This window comes from Saccopteryx bilineata, chromosome 2, assembly GCF_036850765.1.
Source record: "Saccopteryx bilineata isolate mSacBil1 chromosome 2, mSacBil1_pri_phased_curated, whole genome shotgun sequence".
Taxonomy (NCBI): domain Eukaryota; kingdom Metazoa; phylum Chordata; class Mammalia; order Chiroptera; family Emballonuridae; genus Saccopteryx; species Saccopteryx bilineata.
The window spans coordinates 28,371,707-28,390,802 of record NC_089491.1 but is presented as its reverse complement, the minus strand read 5'-3'; the positions used below and the strand labels follow the sequence as shown (position 1 = coordinate 28,390,802).

The 19,096-nt window shown below is 48.5% G+C and overlaps 1 protein-coding gene across 1 annotated transcript; it reads left to right on the top strand.

Moving 5' to 3' along the window:
- Nucleotides 1–8,087: 8,087 nt before the first annotated feature.
- On the top strand, nucleotides 8,088–17,787 carry TAL2 (TAL bHLH transcription factor 2). Its single transcript, XM_066254681.1, has 2 exons — nucleotides 8,088–8,135; nucleotides 16,923–17,787. The coding sequence occupies exon 2, from the start codon at nucleotides 16,933–16,935 to the stop codon at nucleotides 17,248–17,250; it is 318 nt and encodes a 105-aa protein (XP_066110778.1). The 5' UTR covers nucleotides 8,088–8,135; nucleotides 16,923–16,932; the 3' UTR covers nucleotides 17,251–17,787.
- Nucleotides 17,788–19,096: the final 1,309 nt, after the last annotated feature.

The following is a 19,096-nucleotide window of genomic DNA, read 5'->3' as shown; positions in this document are numbered from 1 at the left end:
TCTCACTGCAGTTGAAAACAAAAAAAAATCAGTACAACAAGCACAATCGTACATGCAGTTTACTCAGTGTCACAAAACGACCAGAAACTGTAGTTCGCATCACAACTGCTGTTAACTAAGCTAATATCTAGCTAGGATGCTAGAGAAATGAAAAATACAAGTAGGTCCCTAGGCTTACTTAATTTTATCCAAAATATTTTGAACTTCGTGGATTAGTCTGCGGGCCGCACAAAATTGTTCGGCGGGCCGCATGCGGCCTGCGAGTTTGAGACCCCTGATCTAAACCATCCATAAATTCCTCTCCTTACAATCCAAACCAGTGTCCTCCTCGCTGTACTTCCCCCAGGCAAGGCAGGGGGCTGGGCAGCAGATGAGGCGGGGAGATGGAAGAAAGGGCACAGCAGAGCAGTGTAAACAGCACAAGAAACCTTTGCCAATCGGACACAGACTGTGGGCAGATCGCTCCCCTCACCCAGCCTTCTGTGCTCAAGCAGGGCTCCTTGTGTTCGGACCCAGCAGAGGGCCATCGCTGTGGGGCAGTGTCCACTGCTTTTACAGTGGAGGCTGTCTGGTAACTCAGCTGTCAGCAAGCTGTCAGCAAGCTCTCCCTCAAGTTAAGGATAACTTTGTTTACCAAGTGACATTGCTTCTCCTCCTTTGTCAGCGAAGGGCGGCGTGTGCAGCGTGCGGGGCAGGGGGTGGGGCACGCAGTGGAGAGCGGGTCTGTCTCCTCAGTCAGTATCCTTTTCTTCTTTATTGTGCCTAGCTATCTGTGTCCAGAGCCACAAAACCAGTGTACATCAAAGACTGTGGTCTTCGGACTCTAGCATCTTTTTTCTTCTAGGGAATGACTTGGGGAAGTGCAAAAATGATGATGATGAAACGGCCAAGCCTCTCTTTCCTGATGGGAGGACACCAGAGCTCCACCCCTCCAGCGCTCTTCTCGGTGCTCAGGTGGGATTGTGGACCCCGTCAGCGTATTCCTCCCTTCCGGGGCCCGGCTCCCCCTATCACCTGCTTTCGTCTGCAGCTACTGGCTTTCTTATTTATTTATTTATTTATCTATTTATTTTAACAAGAGAGAAAGACAGTCAGGAAGGGAGAGAGATGAGAAGCATCAACTCAGAGTTGCAAGCACCTTAGTTGTTCATTGATTGCTTTATCATATGTGCCTTGACCAGGGGATGCTAACTGAGCCAGTGACCCCGTGTTCAAGCCAGCAACCTTGGGCTCAAGCCAGTGACCATGCAGTCATTGTCAATGATCCCACGCCCAAGCCCGCAAGCCTGCACTCAAGCTGGCGACCTCAGGGTTTTATACCTGGGTCACCAGTATCCCAGGTTCATGCTCTATCCACTGTGCCACCACTGGTCAGGCTTTATTATTATTTTTATTTGGGGGAAGTTAGATTAAGGGAGGCAGGAAGAATTTTCGATAGGTAAGCAACTCCCTAAGTTGCTTTGTGGGTCCTGTGAATGGAGTGACATTAACATCCATGAAAATCTTACAGCCTCCGCCGGCTCCGGCTCTGGCTTCAGAAAGCTGTTTGTCTAAGAATCGCCAGGGAAACAGTGTCAGCTGCATGGGAAAGTTTGTTTCTTTGGGCATACATTTTAGTATTTAACTGGCTTGGGAGTGGTATTTTGTTTTTTTTTTGTCAAGGATGATTACTTGTGATAGACCTTTATAATCAAAATATATAGTTTCTCATATTAAATGAAAACATTGGGTGACATGCCTAGAACGACACCTGGTAATTAGTGCTAAGTAAAGGGGGTAGAGTATTTGAAGCCTGGCCCCGAGTTGGTGCTCGATGCTCCTACCCGGGTCAAGCCATCATCCCCCCTCGCCGGCATCTCTGTCATTGGCTCTTAGCCAGTCTCTCACATCTGGCTCGGCCCCTCTCCATCCAGCAGCCAGAACGCTCTTCTTAAAAAGCAATCACCAAAACCCCCTTCGCGCGGCCCTGGAGGCGCTCAGGTCTCTGACAGGAAGAGGGCAGGCTGGGGGCAGCTGTTCGAGAGTCGGCATTGTCTTCGAGTCTTTCCGCAGTTGTCTTACCAGGCAGCTTTCACGTGCAGCGGGCACAGTCCGTGGGGTCTAGTGATTAAGGACGCCAAGTCCTTGCCTTCCTGACGTTCACAGCGGAGTGGGCAAGCCAAGCAAGTGAACTAAAATGGATTTGCTTAGAAGAATCCAACATGGAGATAGATGGGGCTCATTGAAAAACCCAGAGTCAAAAGAATTTAAATTTACCAAATAAAGTTTCGCAGAAAGGTAAAACCTATGACCAAGGGTTGCACCCGCACACCGAAAATTAACTGTAAAAGAATGGGCACGGTTTCATTTGGAAAATGCACATCTGAAATAATATAAAACAAAATGGAATTCATAACAAAAAGCAAGCCAAAGAGGGGTCATTTTATATTGACATGGGGAGCAGTTCTCTAAGTCGGTAAAACTTCCACGAGTCTTTGTGTCAAAGGCAGTGCATCAAAAGGTAGAACAAGCTGAAGCGAGCACTTGCGGCAAAGCCCGAAGGAAGGAACAGACATGAAATAGCACAGAGATACTTCCACACACTCCAGCAGATCAAATAGACCCAACGCCCCCGAAGATAGAGGATCGATTGAATGGATGTCTATGAAAAAAAATTTTTTCTTTTTCTTTTATTTTTTTTTCATTTTTCTGAAGCTGAAAACAGGGAGAGACAGTCAGACAGACTCCCGCATGCGCCCGACCGGGATCCACCCGGCACGCCCACCAGGGGCGGTGCTCTGCCCCCCAGGGAGCGATGCTCTGCCCATCCTGGGCGTCGCCATATTGCGACCAGAGCCACTCTAGCGCCTAAGGCAGAGGCCACAGAGCCATGCCCAGCGCCCGGGCCATCTCTGCTCCAATGGAGCCTTGGCTGCGGGAGGGGAAGAGAGAGACAGTGAGGAAAGCGCGGCGGAGGGGTGGAGAAGCAAATGGGCGCTTCTCCTGTGTGCCCTGGCCGGGAATCGAACCCGGGTCCTCCATACGCTAGGCCGACGCTCTACCGCTGAGCCAACCGGCCAGGGCCTTTTTCTTTTTGAAACAGAGGATATACCTCCTTTTCTACTACCTATGGAATGTTTATGAAGGTTGATCCTATGTTTTACCAAAGAGAAAAATCTCAGTAAATACCCTAAAGCAAACAATGCACAGGGCACATCTTTGACTACAGGGCAGCACAATTAGAAATGAATAGCAAATGGTTACCCAAAAATACAAAAGTAAGGAAATTTAAAAAAAAACCCACTTTCTTTTAGAAAATTTAAAATAAACAACAGCTGTTAGAAGCTAATGACAAAGATACTGCAAATGGAAACAGAGTGACACCAGTGGTGTATCAGAAAAAAAATCATAATCGGAAATGCTTTTCTTACCAAACAGGAAAGAATGAAAATTAGTAAAATAAACACTGAATCTAACAGTGGGAGCTGGAGAGAGAACAAAATAAACATAAGCAAATGAGAAAGAGCTAAGGAATAGCTTTTTTCTGATAAATCATCAAAATGATGAATCACAGAGGTAATTCTTTTTAAAAGAACAATAATAGCCCTGGCTGGTTGGCTCAGCAGTAGAGCGTCGGCCTAGCGTGCGGAGGACCCGGGTTCGATTCCCGGCCAGGGCACATAGGAGAAGCGCCCATTTGCTTCTCCACCCCTCCGCCGCGCTTTCCTCTCTGTCTCTCTCTTCCCCTCCCACAGCCAAGGCTCCATTGGAGCAAAGATGGCCCGGGCGCTGGGGATGGCTCTGTGGCCTCTGCCTCACACGCTAGAGTGGCTCTGGTCGCAACATGGCGAAGCCCAGGATGGGCAGAGCATCGCCCCCTGGTGGGCAGAGCGTCGCCCCATGGTGGGCGTGCCGGGTGGATCCCGGTCGGGCGCATGCGGGAGTCTGTCTGACTGTCTCTCCCTGTTTCCAGCTTCAGAAAAATGAAAAAAAAAAAAAAATTAAAAGAACAATAATAATGTGCAAGCTTCTGCAAAGCTAACTGAGAAGAGAGAAGTCATGAACAGAGGACACAAAGAACGAGACAGGCGATGACATAAATAGACTCTACTTAAACCATTGAATAACTCTTTGTAATACTTTATTAACGATTCTGAAAATGTCAATGTTTATATGTCAAAGTTACTAAATTGATTTAAGAGATTGCACACTCCAAAGAACAAAACCTACCTAGAAGGATTCACTGGTAAATTCTATTAACTATCAAGATGCAGCTAATTCGTGTGATGAATGAATGGATGGATACATACACAATGGGTGGAAGGAAGGAGGGACGGCTGGTCGGGGCGGATGGATGAATGGAGAAGTGGAGAGAAGCTGGGGCCCGGAGATGCAGGACTGGAGACTGGGAAGGGGCTAAGGAAGACGTGAGAGGGAATTTTAAGACTGGATGACATCTAACCAAATGACCTTGGCCCAAGACCTTCTGGGCCGACAGAAATCCCCTCTGCAAACCTTAGGTGTGGGCCTTCCTGAAGCTGACGCCCCCTGCACACAGGCCCAGCAGTCCAGTGTTCACAGGCTAATCCAGACAGATCAATTAAGCCAGTAAAACCGCATCCTGACACTGCCCAGGCTCTCCTAGCGATCTGCCCTGCCCTGCCCTCCCCGGGAGCCCGCAGGTGCAGTCTCTCCAGGGGGCGGTGAGAGCCATGAATAGTAAGGGTTTTAGCTCAAGCACACAGAGGCATTTAGCTGCCCAAACCTAATCCCCCAATAATCGGATTATGTAAATTCCTACTTCAACCCCTTTCCCTGCAGGACCAAGCCCCTAAGCTTTCCACGCTGGGAGACAGGGTCCGCAGAGGACCCATCACTCACTTTGAGTGGAATGGTGCATCCAAATTGTGTCCCCATTTTAAAAACTATAAAACCAACAGTCATATGTAAGACAGTTTTGAGAAGAAAACATGTCAACTCTGGTTCCAGTGTGCCACCATAATGGCGCTTCCTGCTCCCTAGTCCTCACCCCCCTCCGTGCTTGTCCTCTTGTACGCAGATGCAGATCCTACGTCCTAGCGTATTGTTTCGCTTAGCGTCCGATCTTGCTGCCCAGTGGCCACAGTTCTTCTTTTCACAGCTGTAGATTAGGTCCTTGAGAGAATACATTAGCTCCCAGGTTTTAGCTTAGATGACAGGTAATGCAGGTTCTCGGTTTAAATTCTAAGCCAGAGCTCTGCTAGAACTGTGATACAGTAAGTAGGGCAGGGCGGAAAGCAGCCAGGCTTCTCGGCAGCACCCAGAGAAGACCGAGGGCAGGAGGAGGACGAGTCGGCGATGTTTGCTGCACATGCTCGTTATAAAGGCCCCTTTTGTGCCTGTGTACAAACAGACCAGTCACTTCTCTCCCACCTTGCCCTCCAATCCGTCCTTTCCTCTGCCACCAGAATGTAGCCTGTAAATCTGAACGTATTCCTCCTGTGTTCGGGGCTCACAGCTGCCCGCACATGGACTGCCCTGCTGCTACACAGGCAATTCCTATGTGGCCTTTCCTCCCCAGCCCTGGGCTCTGTGCCCCAGATGGCCCTGCTCTGCCCTTCCCCGGCACCTGTGTGGCACCCATTCCCCACGTTCTAGACCACACTCTGGGTTGCTGGGACCCCTAAATTTAGACCAAACTCTGGGCATTCGGACCTCTGAATTTCTACTCAAATGGCCCTGATTCATTTTCAGAGGCTGCATAGGGCTCTCCCGTGGCTCCATGTGAGCTGGGGTCCACTTCATATACATAAGGCCCTGTACGGAGCAAGACAGAATTGGAAGGTAGGAAACACTGGGGACAGGGGCGGGATAGGAATCCGCATGTGTACCCTTGTCCTGGTCCCACAAATGTCAGACAGAGGCAGCCCTGCTTCGAGGCCTCGTTTAGATGCCATCCCTCCCACGAGCCATCTCTGCTCCTCCAGATACTACCTTTTGCCTCCGAAACTCCAGTGTCATACTCGCTGGGACTCAGGACCATCTGTCTTGTATGAAGTCAATTTTATTGTGCCCTCTCCTTCCTAAAGGCTGTGAACTCCATCCAGGAAAGCAGATACAGCGTTTTCTTTATCTTCCTGCCCCCTGAGAACCTAGCAGCTTTTAAAAATTTTTAACAAGAACATGATTCATCCTTTTTTTTTTTTGAGAAAGGGGACAAACAGCCCCAAAGTCTCAGTGGCTTACAAGAGCCCAGATGTATTCCTCACTCATGTTCCATGAGGGTTGTGGTCTGCTATGGGTTTGTCTCATGGCTTCTACGATGAAGGAGCAACCCCACGCATGACTTTCTCATGCCTGAGCCCAAGCAGCAGTCACTCTTAAAAGTGAATCAAGTCTGCTCACATTTTATTGGAGGATGCAAGTCACATAACCAAACCTGGAAGGGGGCACGGGAGGGCTCTCCCTTCTCCGAAGGAAGAGTCACTGCCAGTCACTTGACAATGGTCAGGCTATATAATCCTCTCATAGGTAAGGGTGCTAGTAGTTGTAACAGTAATAATACAATCAACCATAATAAAATTGACATAATAAAATTGAGTGCTAGGTATTGTGGTGAATTTTTTACCTGTTTTGTTAATACTTACAATCCTATCTTTTCCCCCCCATTTTAGAGATGAGGAAACGGAGGCAGGGAGAAGTTACATAGTTTGCCTGGGATCACACAAGCAGACTAGGGATTTCAACCAGGGTATGTAACTCCAGAATCCTTTATTCTTATCTACTAAGCTGTGATGTATTTGTGAATTTATTGTATCAAATCCTGTGCTGGGTCATTCAGAGAGGGCGATGCCTAGAAACTCATCACTAATCCATTCATTTAATCAACCAACATTTGATGAATGTCTGTTCACTAGTGCTGGGGAGGAAACAGCAACATAAGTAAAATATTATTACTACATGAAGGTGAGTGATAAGGAGAAGAATAAAGCAGGGCAGGAGGATGAAGAGTACTTGTGGGTGTGAAGGTGCAATTGTAGATATTGTGGTCAGAGAATGAACCTTCACTGAGAAGGTGACATTGGAGCAAAGACCTGAAGAATGACAGCTCCTTGAAAGGAGGAATTTGTGTGTGTTTTGTTTAAAGTTGTGTTCCTGGAGTCTAGGACAGGTACTGGCCTATAGTAGCTCTCGATAACTTGTTAAATGAATGAAAGAAAGTGATGGAGGGAACAATGAGGATAACCTGAGGGGAGAGTGTTGCAGACAGAGAAAACAGTGCAAAGGCCCTGAGGCAGGAGGGTGTCTATTGTGTTTCTGAAAAAAACAGAGGTCAGAGTGGCTAGAGGTGCGTAAACAGGAGAAAAGGAACAGAGAGATCAGGTAAAGGGTAGCCTCATAGCCACTATAAAGACGTGAATTTAACTCCAAATGAAATGTAGAGACAGACAAGGGTTTTAAACAGAGAAGTGACGGAATCTGAGGAGTTTTCATAGCATCATTCTGGGTGATGTTGGAGAATAGACAGGAAGAGGCAAGTGTAGAATCAGAAAGGCTGCTGAAAAAACCGAATCCTGTGCTGGGCACCGGAACGTGACCCATGTATCCGGAGTCTGTCCAGTGCAGTGATGAAATTCTCGTGCATCTCAATCTCTTTGGGTACTTAGTAAAACTGGGAATTGCAGATCGCACTCCCAGAAACCCTGATCTGGAGGGTCTGGATGTGTGTGGGTGCTGCGATCTGCCTCCCTTCCCCCTGATTCTGGAGCAAGTGGTTCTCACAGTACAGTTGGAGACTGCTGGGGCTTAACTAACTGACATCTGATGAATTACTGATCTCTCCGACTTCCCTAGGATTGGCAAGCGGCACACAGGGCTTCTAGCTGTCGCCCAGGTGGGTGGCAGGACCCCTCCTGGCCCCCAACCTTACACAAAACGGGTTCTCCCTACGTCTCTGCCCTCTATCTATGGCACAGGAAGGGCTGGTCCGGGGAAGCGGGGACACGGGCAGTGGGGCGGGACTGGCGGGAGTCCCGGGAGGGAAGGGGCCCCGTGGGCCTCACTAACAAAGGGAGGTGTCCTATAAAGGCGGCGGCGGCGGCGGTGGCGGGCATCCAGACGAGGGCGCACACAGCCAGTGACAACGACAGCGCGGGCTCCCGGCTCTTGACCAGGAGGTGCGTCGACTCCGGGGTGGGCTGGGGTGGGGAAAGTGGGGGCCGCCAGGCAGGTTCTTGGGCCCACAGGTCTCCCGCACAGCCTCCGAGCCCGAGCCGCACTCGCCGGGGAGGGTAGGAGTGCGGAGGTGACTTGGTAGCCATCACCAAGTCAAGCCAGGGGAAGACCTGGCAGGGCAGGGGCGTGGCGCGGCTCCGGGAGCTGGCCGGTTCGCTAGCGCTGGGGCCAGCCTCACTTTGATATACGTTCGGAGCACCTGGAGGGCCATTCAGGTAGCTCCTGCGTTAGGTGAGAGACTCCCGGACACCTGGCAGATGCGCAACTTGCCTCAGCGCCTGAACTACTTCTTCACAAAGCACAGGACATTGCAGGCAGGGGGAGAAAGGGGAAAAGCCGAAAAGTGAAGCGGGCATGGGCAGCAGATTGGGCGGTGTAGGTGGGGAGGAGCCGGTGCTGAGCACACCTTGGACAAACAGGTGGCTCTCCCAGTGCCCATCCAAAGGCTGGTATTCACGGTAAATGGATTTATTTGTAACATCAACATGCAGAATAGTCTAACGAGAATAGTAACCTGCATAATCGCATGTATTCTGATGTTTATATTCTATAGAAAGATGTATATTATATATGTGTACATACCAAACTGGCTACTTTGGGGGAATGAGATTAAATAGGTAGATAGGTAAGGAGCCTTTTATTTTTTACTTTATAAACTCTTATACTGCTTGATTATTTTTTTCTTAAATGAGTCTGTATGACTTCTCCAAACATTTCAGAAGGCAAAGCTGTGCCTGGTGTTGGAGTTTAGGCATCTTCTACTGATGCAGCTATAGAAAGCACCCTTTGTCTCTGGCTTTCTGGACTGTTTTCCCTTACTTCCAAGAGAAAGATAAGAGACAAGTACACAAGACCAAATGCCAGGAAGAGAGAATAGTCTTATGAAGAAAGCAGCATGAGTCTGAGTGCCTGGACAGGCCAGCGCAGGCGTGTTAGCCGTGTCCGTGTTCTGGACAGGCCAGCGCGGGCAGGTTAGCCGTGTCCGTGTTCTGGACAGGCCAGCGCGGGCGGGTTAGCCGTGTGTCTGTGTTCTGGACAGGCCAGCGCAGGCGGGTTAGCCGTGTCCGTGTTCTGGACAAGCCAGCGCAGGCGGGTTAGCCGTGTCCGTGTTCTGGACAGGCCAGCGTAGGCGTGTTAGCCGTGTCCGTGTTCTGGACAGGCCAGCGCAGGCGTGTTAGCCGTGTCCGTGTTCTGGACAGGCCAGCGCGGGCAGGTTAGCCGTGTCCGTGTTCTGGACAGGCCAGCGCGGGCGGGTTAGCCGTGTGTCTGTGTTCTGGACAGGCCAGCGCAGGCGTGTTAGCCGTGTCCGTGTTCTGGACAGGCCAGCGCAGGCGGGTTAGCCGTGTCCGTGTTCTGGACAGGCCAGCGCGGGCGTGTTAGCCGTGTGTCTGTGTTCTGGACAGGCCAGCGCGGGCGTGTTAGCCGTGTGTCTGTGTTCTGGACAGGCCAGCGCGGGCGTGTTAGCCGTGTGTCTGTGTTCTGGACAGGCCAGCGCAGGTGTGTTAGCCGTGTGTCTGTGTTCTGGACAGGCCAGCGCGGGCGTGTTAGCCGTGTCTGTGTTCTGGACAGGCCAGCGCGGGCGGGTTAGCCGTGTGTCTGTGTTCTGGACAGGCCAGCGCGGGCGGGTTAGCCGTGTGTCTGTGTTCTGGACAGGCCAGCGCGGGCGGGTTAGCCGTGTGTCTGTGTTCTGGACAGGCCAGCGCGGGCGGGTTAGCTGTGTCTGTGTTCTGGACAGGCCAGCACAGGCGTGTTAGCCGTGTCCGTGTTCTGGACAGGCCAGCGCGGGCGGGTTAGCCGTGTGTCTGTGTTCTGGACAGGCCAGCGCGGGCGGGTTAGCCGTGTGTCTGTGTTCTGGACAGGCCAGCGCGGGCGGGTTAGCCGTGTGTCTGTGTTCTGGACAGGCCAGCGCGGGCGTGTTAGCCGTGTGTCTGTGTTCTGGACAGGCCAGCGCGGGCGTGTTAGCCGTGTGTCTGTGTTCTGGACAGGCCAGCGCGGGCGTGTTAGCCGTGTGTCTGTGTTCTGGACAGGCCAGCGTGGGCGTGTTAGCCGTGTGTCTGTGTTCTGGACAGGCCAGCGCGGGCGGGTTAGCCGTGTGTCTGTGTTGCATATCGTCTCCTTGACCCCCGGTGGGCTATGTGTCCAGGAACCTCCAGCATGAAAAAGCAGCTTCTCCTATTGGGGGAATTAGTCAGCTTCTCTGGGGGCATAGTTGTCATTCTTTTCTCCACTAACCTCTTACCTCTGTGGTGACAATATAAATAGAGGTTTGCTTACTGGGACATTCCTCCAGCCCAGCATTCCTATGGGGGTTGTAACTGAGGCCATGACTGTTAGGGGTATGTAGATAGAATTCAGGGATTCTGTATATTTTTTTGAAAAAAAGCTATATCTTTCTTTCCACTAACCTTTCATCTAAATTTCACCTTTCCTTTATTTATGAATGTGGGTCATAAACTGCAGTGACATTAGCAGCCCTGGTGACTTTGTCACCAGTAGAAATCACAGATACTTTCACATGACAGGTGCTACAGATCTCTTGGGGGGAAAAATAATTTACATATCACTATTTAGAAATTATGGTAATAAATCTAAAGTGTTGAACAAAAAGCACATGTATTACTGTATACGTGTAGTTATTTTAATAACTAATAAGTATAATTGGTTATGTGCCTATGTATTTTAACTGATGCAGTTAAAATCATCATTCTGAGATGAGAACCAAAGGCTTTTTACCGTATGTATTTAAAATCATTGTCCTGAGATGGCATCCATCCCTAGGCGTCCATGGACTGCCAGAGGGGTCCAGGGCGCACAAAACATTAGGGACCCTGACCCAACAGCATTCCGTGGTGACACAAGTGCATGAAAACCCAGGCTCGGGACACAGGCTCTGCCACTGATTCCCATGTGGCCTGGGACAAAATGCCTCACCTCTGTTTTTGACATTTATCAGATGTTTTCTAATTTTATGGCATCTGATGTATTTTTTTAAAGCTCTTAAATTACTCTGAAATCAAGACGGAATACGGAAAAAGACTAAATATGATTCTTAAATTGTTATTAAATTTACTGGGTTGACATGGGTTAATAAAATTAGATAGGTTTCAAGTGTACAATTCTATGATACATCATCTGTATATGATGGCATTGTGTGTTTACCACCCAAATACGGACTTTAGTAATTTTCCGGTGAGCTCTTCTTTGAGTTTTTCCAGCTTGTTAAACCATTGATTTCTATTTCCTTTATAGAGGAGGAGAGAAACACACTTGAGGATAAATCAACAAGTAATTTTTAAGCACCTCCTAGGCTGGCAGGCCTTGTTTCAGAAGTGTGTCTTTCCCCTGTTCCCTCTGTCTGCTTCTAGCACAATAGATTCACGCCCCCTTAGAAAAGAGCACAGTTAGTTTATCCTGCCTAATCTTTTTCTCACCAGTTTGAAAAGGGCCCCCTGCGGGCCTGCAGTAGACTTACCAAATGAGCTGAACCCTCCTTTGACAAGAGAAGCTTGGAAGTAACTTTGCTCCCATAGTCCTGGCTGCAAGAAGCCAGTTTTGTTGGGAGTAAATGAGACAGTTTTCTATCTACACTCCTCCTGATTTAGTTTTCAACTCTGAATTTTAGGTACAGTTGGACACAGTTTGACAGCAGTCATGTTTTCATTGTAGGACCAAAGCGAGGCTATTTAGAAATGGCATAGGTTAGACAATTGGCAGTAGTGGGTGCCGTGGCATTTCAGAGCAGGAAGAGGGCCTGGGGATCGGCACTCTGGCTCGGGAGGACACATGGTCTGCGGGGAAGCCCCCCGTATGCCTAAGTTAGGTGCTGTTTCTCTGCCCCAGCAGCCCCTGTGCTTCCCTCTCTGTGTCATGCAGGCAGCGGGCATAGTATCTGGCACGTAGAGTCAAGGAGTGTCGATGCCAAATCTTAGAGGGCGGATGGTTATTACTGGCTCATGAGTCCAACTGGGAGTGTCTCAGTAGGGAGAGGAAATGGAGGTGAGCGGCTGGCGGAGGAGCCGGAAGCCTGCTGCTGCTGCTCCACCTCTGCTCCCCTCCGGGTTCCCAGCACAGCACTGAACTGTCCAGCGGATAGAGGAGCTGGCTGGGGGCATGTCCCTGCAGCACAGAGATGATCGAAAAGTATCATTCTCTGCAGTAATGACACTTCCCATGTGTATTGGGAAGAGAACCCTTGTATTTATTAAGCAGCTATGTGCTGGGCACATAGTATATTGGTATATTTATATACTTTCTAGAATGTCTCACTTAATCCTCACAAGAACCCTGAGGATGGTTCTATCTCTGCTTTCCAAAAAAGAAAACAGAGGCTTAAAGTATTTAACTGATTTTCTTGGAATCTCTAGGGAATTGGGAGCTGGGATTCATGCCAGGTCTTTCTACATTAAAGCCTATGAACTTTCTTAATTTTTTTCTATTTTGAAGCAAATATGAATACTTTCTTAAATAAAAATAATGCCAAAATATATAGAATAAACACTCAAGTCTCATTTTTCTATCTTCACCCAACCCACTGTCCTCCCCAAGGAGGTCCTGTTGACAGTTTGGCCTGAATCCTTCCAGGTATATCACTCTGCATCTACACACACATGTACACACATGTACACACAGATGCACACACACATATATCCATACACTCCTTTAGAGTGAAATAAACAAACATAAATAAAGCTACTGCACCGTAGCTTTTTTTTAATTTTATTTTTTTAGTGAGAGTAGAGGAGGCAGAGACAGACTCCCACATGCACCCGACTGGGATCCACCCGGCATGCCCACTAGGGGGCGATGCTCTGCCCATCTGGGGCCTTAGCTCCATTGCAACAGGAGCCATTTTTTTAGTGCTTGAGGCAAAGGACATGGAGCCATCCTCAGCACCTGGGGCCAACTCACTCCAAAGGAGCCATGACTGCAGGAGGGGGAGAGAGAGAGAGAGAGAGAGAAAGGAAGTGAGAGAGGGAGGAGTGAGAAGCAGATGGTCACTTCTCCTGTGTGCCCTGGCTGGGAATTGAACCCGGGACATCCACACACCAGGCTGATGCTCTACCACTGAGCCAACCAGCCAGGGCACTTCTTTATTAGAAAAAAATTAATAAATCACAACCAACATTTACTGTTCTCTGTTTTATTTGTAGGACAATTGTAATTGTTCAATATGCATTGAGCACTTACTGTGTGCCAGACACTGTGTTAAGGTACTATATGTGTATCATTTTATGTGTCCTCACAGATAGCACCCTAAGTATTCCTTCACCTATGAGGCATTTGAGGCACAGAGAGGCTAAGAGATTTCTCAAGGTCACACAAGCAGGAGGAATAGTGGTAGAAGCCAAACCAGGGTCCGGCTCTGGAGTCTGTGCTTTTAACCATCACTGGATGCCTCGCCTGATGTCTGACTTGATGGAGTCAGGGCTCGGAGGTATCAGCGTGGATTGTTCCGGTTACCTGGGGTCACCCCGCTTGGCTCCTCTGTAAGTGTCCTGTGTGGTGAACGAACCCCTAGAACATGCTTCCATCCCTAGGGCGACCCCAGCAGCGTGTCCAGCACTCAGCACAACCAGCACTGCTTCCCTGTGAATATGGCTGAGTTCACACCGGAAACAGTGCTTGGCACAAAGCCTGGGCTTCGTTTGCTCACGTTGTCCTGACTGCAGTTCATGGGATGCCTTCGTGCGCAGCATTTCATTTCATCCCTACAACAAGCCTGCAAGGAGAGCATGGTTTCGTTAACCCATCTGATAGCGAGGAACTGAGGCTCAGGCGAACTGACACAGAATGCCTCGTGGCTGGGTAGTGTTCGCTGCTGTGATTAGAACACGCATCTGAAGGAAAGGGTGGCTTTTTCCTTCTGTTCTGTACTGCTGTACCTTCCTCTGGGATGGCAGGTGTCTTGTATGTGAATACACGGCTTCCTGATTAAAGCAGGTTGTGCTAGGCATCAGAGCGGTCCTGTGCGGGGAGTAGAGCATTGGGTCGCAGCATGGACCACACACCGAGATGACATGGAAATGTGTACGTGGCTTGGATCTCACATTAATGAAGAACTTGGGGTTCATCCTCAAGGGTTACAGTTAGCCGACAGCCTCCAGCTGCACTGCCTTCAGGATGGTCCTCGGCTCCCAGCCGGTGACCGAGTGGGTCCAGGCTACCGGGATCTGGCTATTTCTGCCCAATGGGGTCCCCTCTAGTACGCAGTCTGTACCCGAGAGCTACCTGTTGGTTGACTGCCACGTTTTCAGATCCGCACTGCGGGCGGATGCTCTTCTGACCCGTCCTGCTTCCTCCCCGCTTTTCTTTCCTGGGTATCAGATGTGCACTGCAGTCTGGAGGCTTTCTCTGCCCAGTTCTACTTTCCTCCCTTGTCGTTCACAGGCATTTACCCCAATGAACTGCTTGTGCGTGCAGCTCCTAGTTAGCATATGCTTTCTGGAGGACCCAGCTCATCTACCTGGGGGGTTTGAAAAACTGCTAATGCCTCAGAGGTTTTATTTAATTGGTATGAGGTGCAACCTGGTTGATTCCAATGAGCGGCCCAAGGTGAGAGCCACTTAAACAGGAGGGAAGTTGAGAGACAGAAATTCCAAGGGTTTTACGTTAGAAAAGAACGTGCTTTATTTCACTTCAATGGGGCCTCAACAAGTCAAATATTTTAGGTTCTTTTCAAGTAAAATGGGCCCATACTTGGCTACCATACATACATGCCCTTTTTAAAAAATAAGTAAGTTTTTATATTTTTGATTTTAAAATGTTTATTAATTTTTAGAGTGCGGGAAGGGAGAGAGAAACATTGATTTGTTGTTCCACTTATTTATGCATTCATTCATTGGCTGATTATTTTACCATGCTCAGTCTGGAGACTGAACCTGCAACCTTGGTGTATGGAGACAATGGTCTGACCAACTGAGCTACCCAACCAGGACTGTACATGCCCATTTTTAATGCTCCAACTCCTTCCTGCTATGTGTGCTGTTAATATAAACAACAGTTGTGGAAGGAAGCTGGCATTTTGAGAGGCACCTATTGAATTCCTGACATTCTGCCTGAGGCTTTATATAACGTAGACCTGTGATGTTTACCCACAAACTCATATCCCCATGAAGATCCAATTTGAAATAAAAGACCGGTAGAATTTAGGGGAGAGTTCAGTGCTGTGACCTGATTATTCTGGCCTTGATATGACCCTTGTATACCTTCCTCTAGTGGGCAGTGTGGTTCTGGAGCTGGCCCTTAGGGCATGGGACATGGCGCTGTGATTTTTAGGTGTTTATACATGTGCTACCTCCTTCACCAGACCATCCAGTAAGGCCCTGGAGGACAAGTACCCTGTCCAACCATGTGCACAAACCCGGCTCATGGCGCAGGGCGTGGCACAGAGCGGGTCTACATCAAGGGTTAGAATAAAAGGACAGAGGCACCAAGAACCAGAAGCTTACAGCAGGCTTGGTTATAGAAGGACAAGTTATCCTTCTCAAGGAATGTTCAGTACCCCACAAGTCATTTTTATTGACAAATATATTCTGTTAAATTTATTCATCAACATGTCTATAGCAATTACTATGTGACAGGCACTGTTATAAGTGATTTACAAATACTAACTTATTTGATTCTCCTAAGAGCCTCGGTCTGCCACCAAGGGCTGGTATATAGGACTTCAGCAAGGAGAGGGCATGGGGGGGCCTGGGATTCATAGAAAAGGAGGATCTGAGCTGTTCTTTAAAGAGTGTGTAGAAATAGGCAAGGAGGGTGAGGAGGGAATTCAAGGAAGAGAGCAAGGTGTATGTAGAGGGGTGGAGTTAGGAGTATTTACTGCTCTTGGGGGAAGAGGAAGGGGCGGACTGCTAAGGGAGCCGAGACCGGAGCAGGTGGCCCGGTGATAGCAGTGAGCTCCGAGCACCCAGCGGTCAGGTGCCAGGCTTCGGCTCGTTAGCTGGTGCTCGGAAACATTCCCATCGAAGCATGTCAGTCCCAACCACGTGATAAAAGGGGGCCCTGCTTCTAAGAGGATCATCATGCCTCTAGATCTGGAGAGGTCACATACACAGAGCCTGGGGGAGGCCTGGGTCCAGGCCGAATCATCACCCACTTGCCTCTCGTCTGTCTTCTTTTGTCACCCCGAATGTCCCCACTTCTGTACTTGCTACAACAGGCTTGCAGGACTCTTCATCACCCTGTTCATCCTCCTCTAAATGTGGTCCAATCTGGCTATTTTAGCTCTTCCACTGCGGGGTCCAATCCTCTGCCAGCTGAGAGGAGAAATGTGTCATCCTTTCTATCGTTCCAAATGTTGTCTTATTGATGAAACCTAGAATCACAGCTTTTTAAAATAGAATCCATATTCAACCCTCTATTGGCTAAATATATACTTTATTACTCAGTCCTGTACATGTGCTCAATCCTATGCTGTGCCTGATTCCAAACAGTTAGGAAGAGTTGATTATAAAAGAAGTAATGGGGGTGTTGGGATGGAACAGCCTTGTAACGGGGGTGCTTTAAAACAGCCAGGGAGAAAAAGGCCAAAGGGTGGTGTTCTCATCCTGCCCTTTCTTCTGCCACATTTCTTCCCTCCTCCAAAGGAGGATTCAAAAACCCTGAAAATGAGAAAATGAATTTGCTAAAATCTGGGTGAAGAAGATTAAACATCTCGGGGTTTGACAGGACAAGGATGAGCATCAGGCCTCTTACAGGGTGTGGGCCCTTTCTCTTTCCCGCCCCAGGAACTCAAACATGACCAGGAAGATCTTCACAACTTCCAGGGAGCGGTGGAGGCAGCAGAACGTCAACAGCGCCTTTGCCAGGCTCAGGAAGCTCATTCCCACTCACCCTCCGGACAAAAAGCTGAGCAAAAACGAAACGCTTCGCCTGGCAATGAGGTATATCAACTTCCTGGTCAAGGTCTTGGGGGAGCAAAACCTACAGCAAACGGGAGCAGCTGCCCCGGGAAACATTCTGGGACTCTTTCCCCAAGGACCCCACCCGCCGGACAGGACTCTGCTCAGTGACTGCCAGGTCCCTTCACCTGGCCCACGTCACCACATCCCTTAGTGCGGCCCTGACTCTCAGCACCCGTGGAAACACTTGTTCGGAAGTCACTGGCCAGCGACAGCCTTTTGCATGTTGCAGAGTCAACCTGATGAATGATTTGTGAGGCCTGAATGTAGGCTCCCCAGGAGCTGGCTCAGGGACGCGACTTTGGAGTCCACCATCCCTGGGGCTTCCGGCAAAGCAGCCTGTTTCTGTCTGTTTTACGCATCTAAGATCTACGTAAGAGGTTGTTCGAACAGAAAACAATCACAGGTTAAAATATAGGTTTGGCCTGACCAGGCGGTGGCGCAGTGGATAGAGTGTCAGACTAGGATGCCGAGGACCCAGGTTTGAGACCCCGAGGTCGCCAGCTTGAACGTGGGCTCATCTGGTTTGAGCAAAGCTCACCACCTTGGACCCAAGGTCGCTGGCTCCAGCAAGGGGTTACTCGGTCTGCTGAAGGCCCATGGTCAAGGCACATATGAGAAAGCAATTAATGAACAACTAAGGCGTCGCAATGTGCAACGAAAAACTAATGATTGATGCTTCTCATCTCTCCGTTCCTGTCTGTCTGTCCCTGTTTATCCCTCTCTCTGGCTCTCTCTCTGTTTCTGTAAAAAAAAAAAAAAAGTTAAAAAAAAAGAAAAAACAGGTTTGAAAATCACTATTTTGCTCAGTATGTTTTCAGTTATAAGGAAGTTTTCTTATGCATTTCAGATGAATAGAAAATTCTTCCCTCAGAACATATTTAAGTTTGTTCTGAAAAATGTAGCATGTTTGATCAAGGGCGAACAAAGTAAGTCTTCAGGTTGATGAATTGTAAAGCTAGCCCTTGCAGAAAAACCCTTGGAGCCTTGTGGGAAAAATCTGTGGAGAAAAGACTCTCCTGACATGTGAGGATTTCAGGAACGCAGCCGATACAGGTGGATCGCATCCTTTATCTCTGTAGAAGTGTGAGGTGTTACCTGCACTGAGCCATTGAAATGTATGTTATCTCCAAGGCCAAATGGTGGATTATGTTTGTGAGAGGCAAGGACTTGATAGTTTATGAATTAGACTTCCTAGTTTTCTTATGAAAAACAGCTGAAATAGATTATCTAACCCTCAGTGTCACATGACAGGTATTAATACTTTTAATTCAGCCCGAGTGCCGGCTGATTTAAGATGCACAAAATCCAAATATAATTATGAAAATCTAAACATTACCATTTAACGACTCATTTAGCAGAGAGCTTAGTTTAAACAAAAGATTTAGAGTAGACAACAGGACTGTTATACGAGATGCTAATGAATTAATGAATTTGTAATTTGTCTTCCCACTATGGAGCATTAGCTCAATGGTACAACGGGAGGGGTGGTACCCACAGGTCAATGGAACAGTGTGGACCTGGCATAACTCACCACCACGTGCCACCCTGATGATGCTTGGATTCAGACATGGATTGTACAGCCAAACCCAGAATACAAATAACACCGTTTGATTGTCTCTGAGAGATTTTATTTCCCCAAAGTTCTTGCTGGTACATTGGTTTTAAAAACCTTCTGAACCACTAGTAGGAAATTGATGGATTTGCGATTATGGATTTCCAGTGTACACACAATAGAGGGATTTGAATTCCTGCCACTCTAGAAAGAAGATAGTTGATTTATGACAGGCTAAAATGAGCCTCTTTGGTTTGGTAATCTAAAGAAAGCAGGAGGAAGCCCACTCATAATCTCATCCTCCCAAAATAGCAAGTCTGTCATGTCTTTAAAGGCTATACAACATTCACATGTGGATCACACTGTGGTTATCAGAAGCAGTGCATTTGCTTCTAGGTCCTTTCTTTAAACTGCATTCAGTAAACTTTCCTCTGGACCCGAATAC

What these genes read in the sequence shown, in the direction of transcription:
- TAL2 (XM_066254681.1), top strand. Translation starts at nt 16,933, where the DNA reads ATGACCAGGAAGATCTTCACAACTTCCAGGGAGCGGTGGAGGCAGCAG.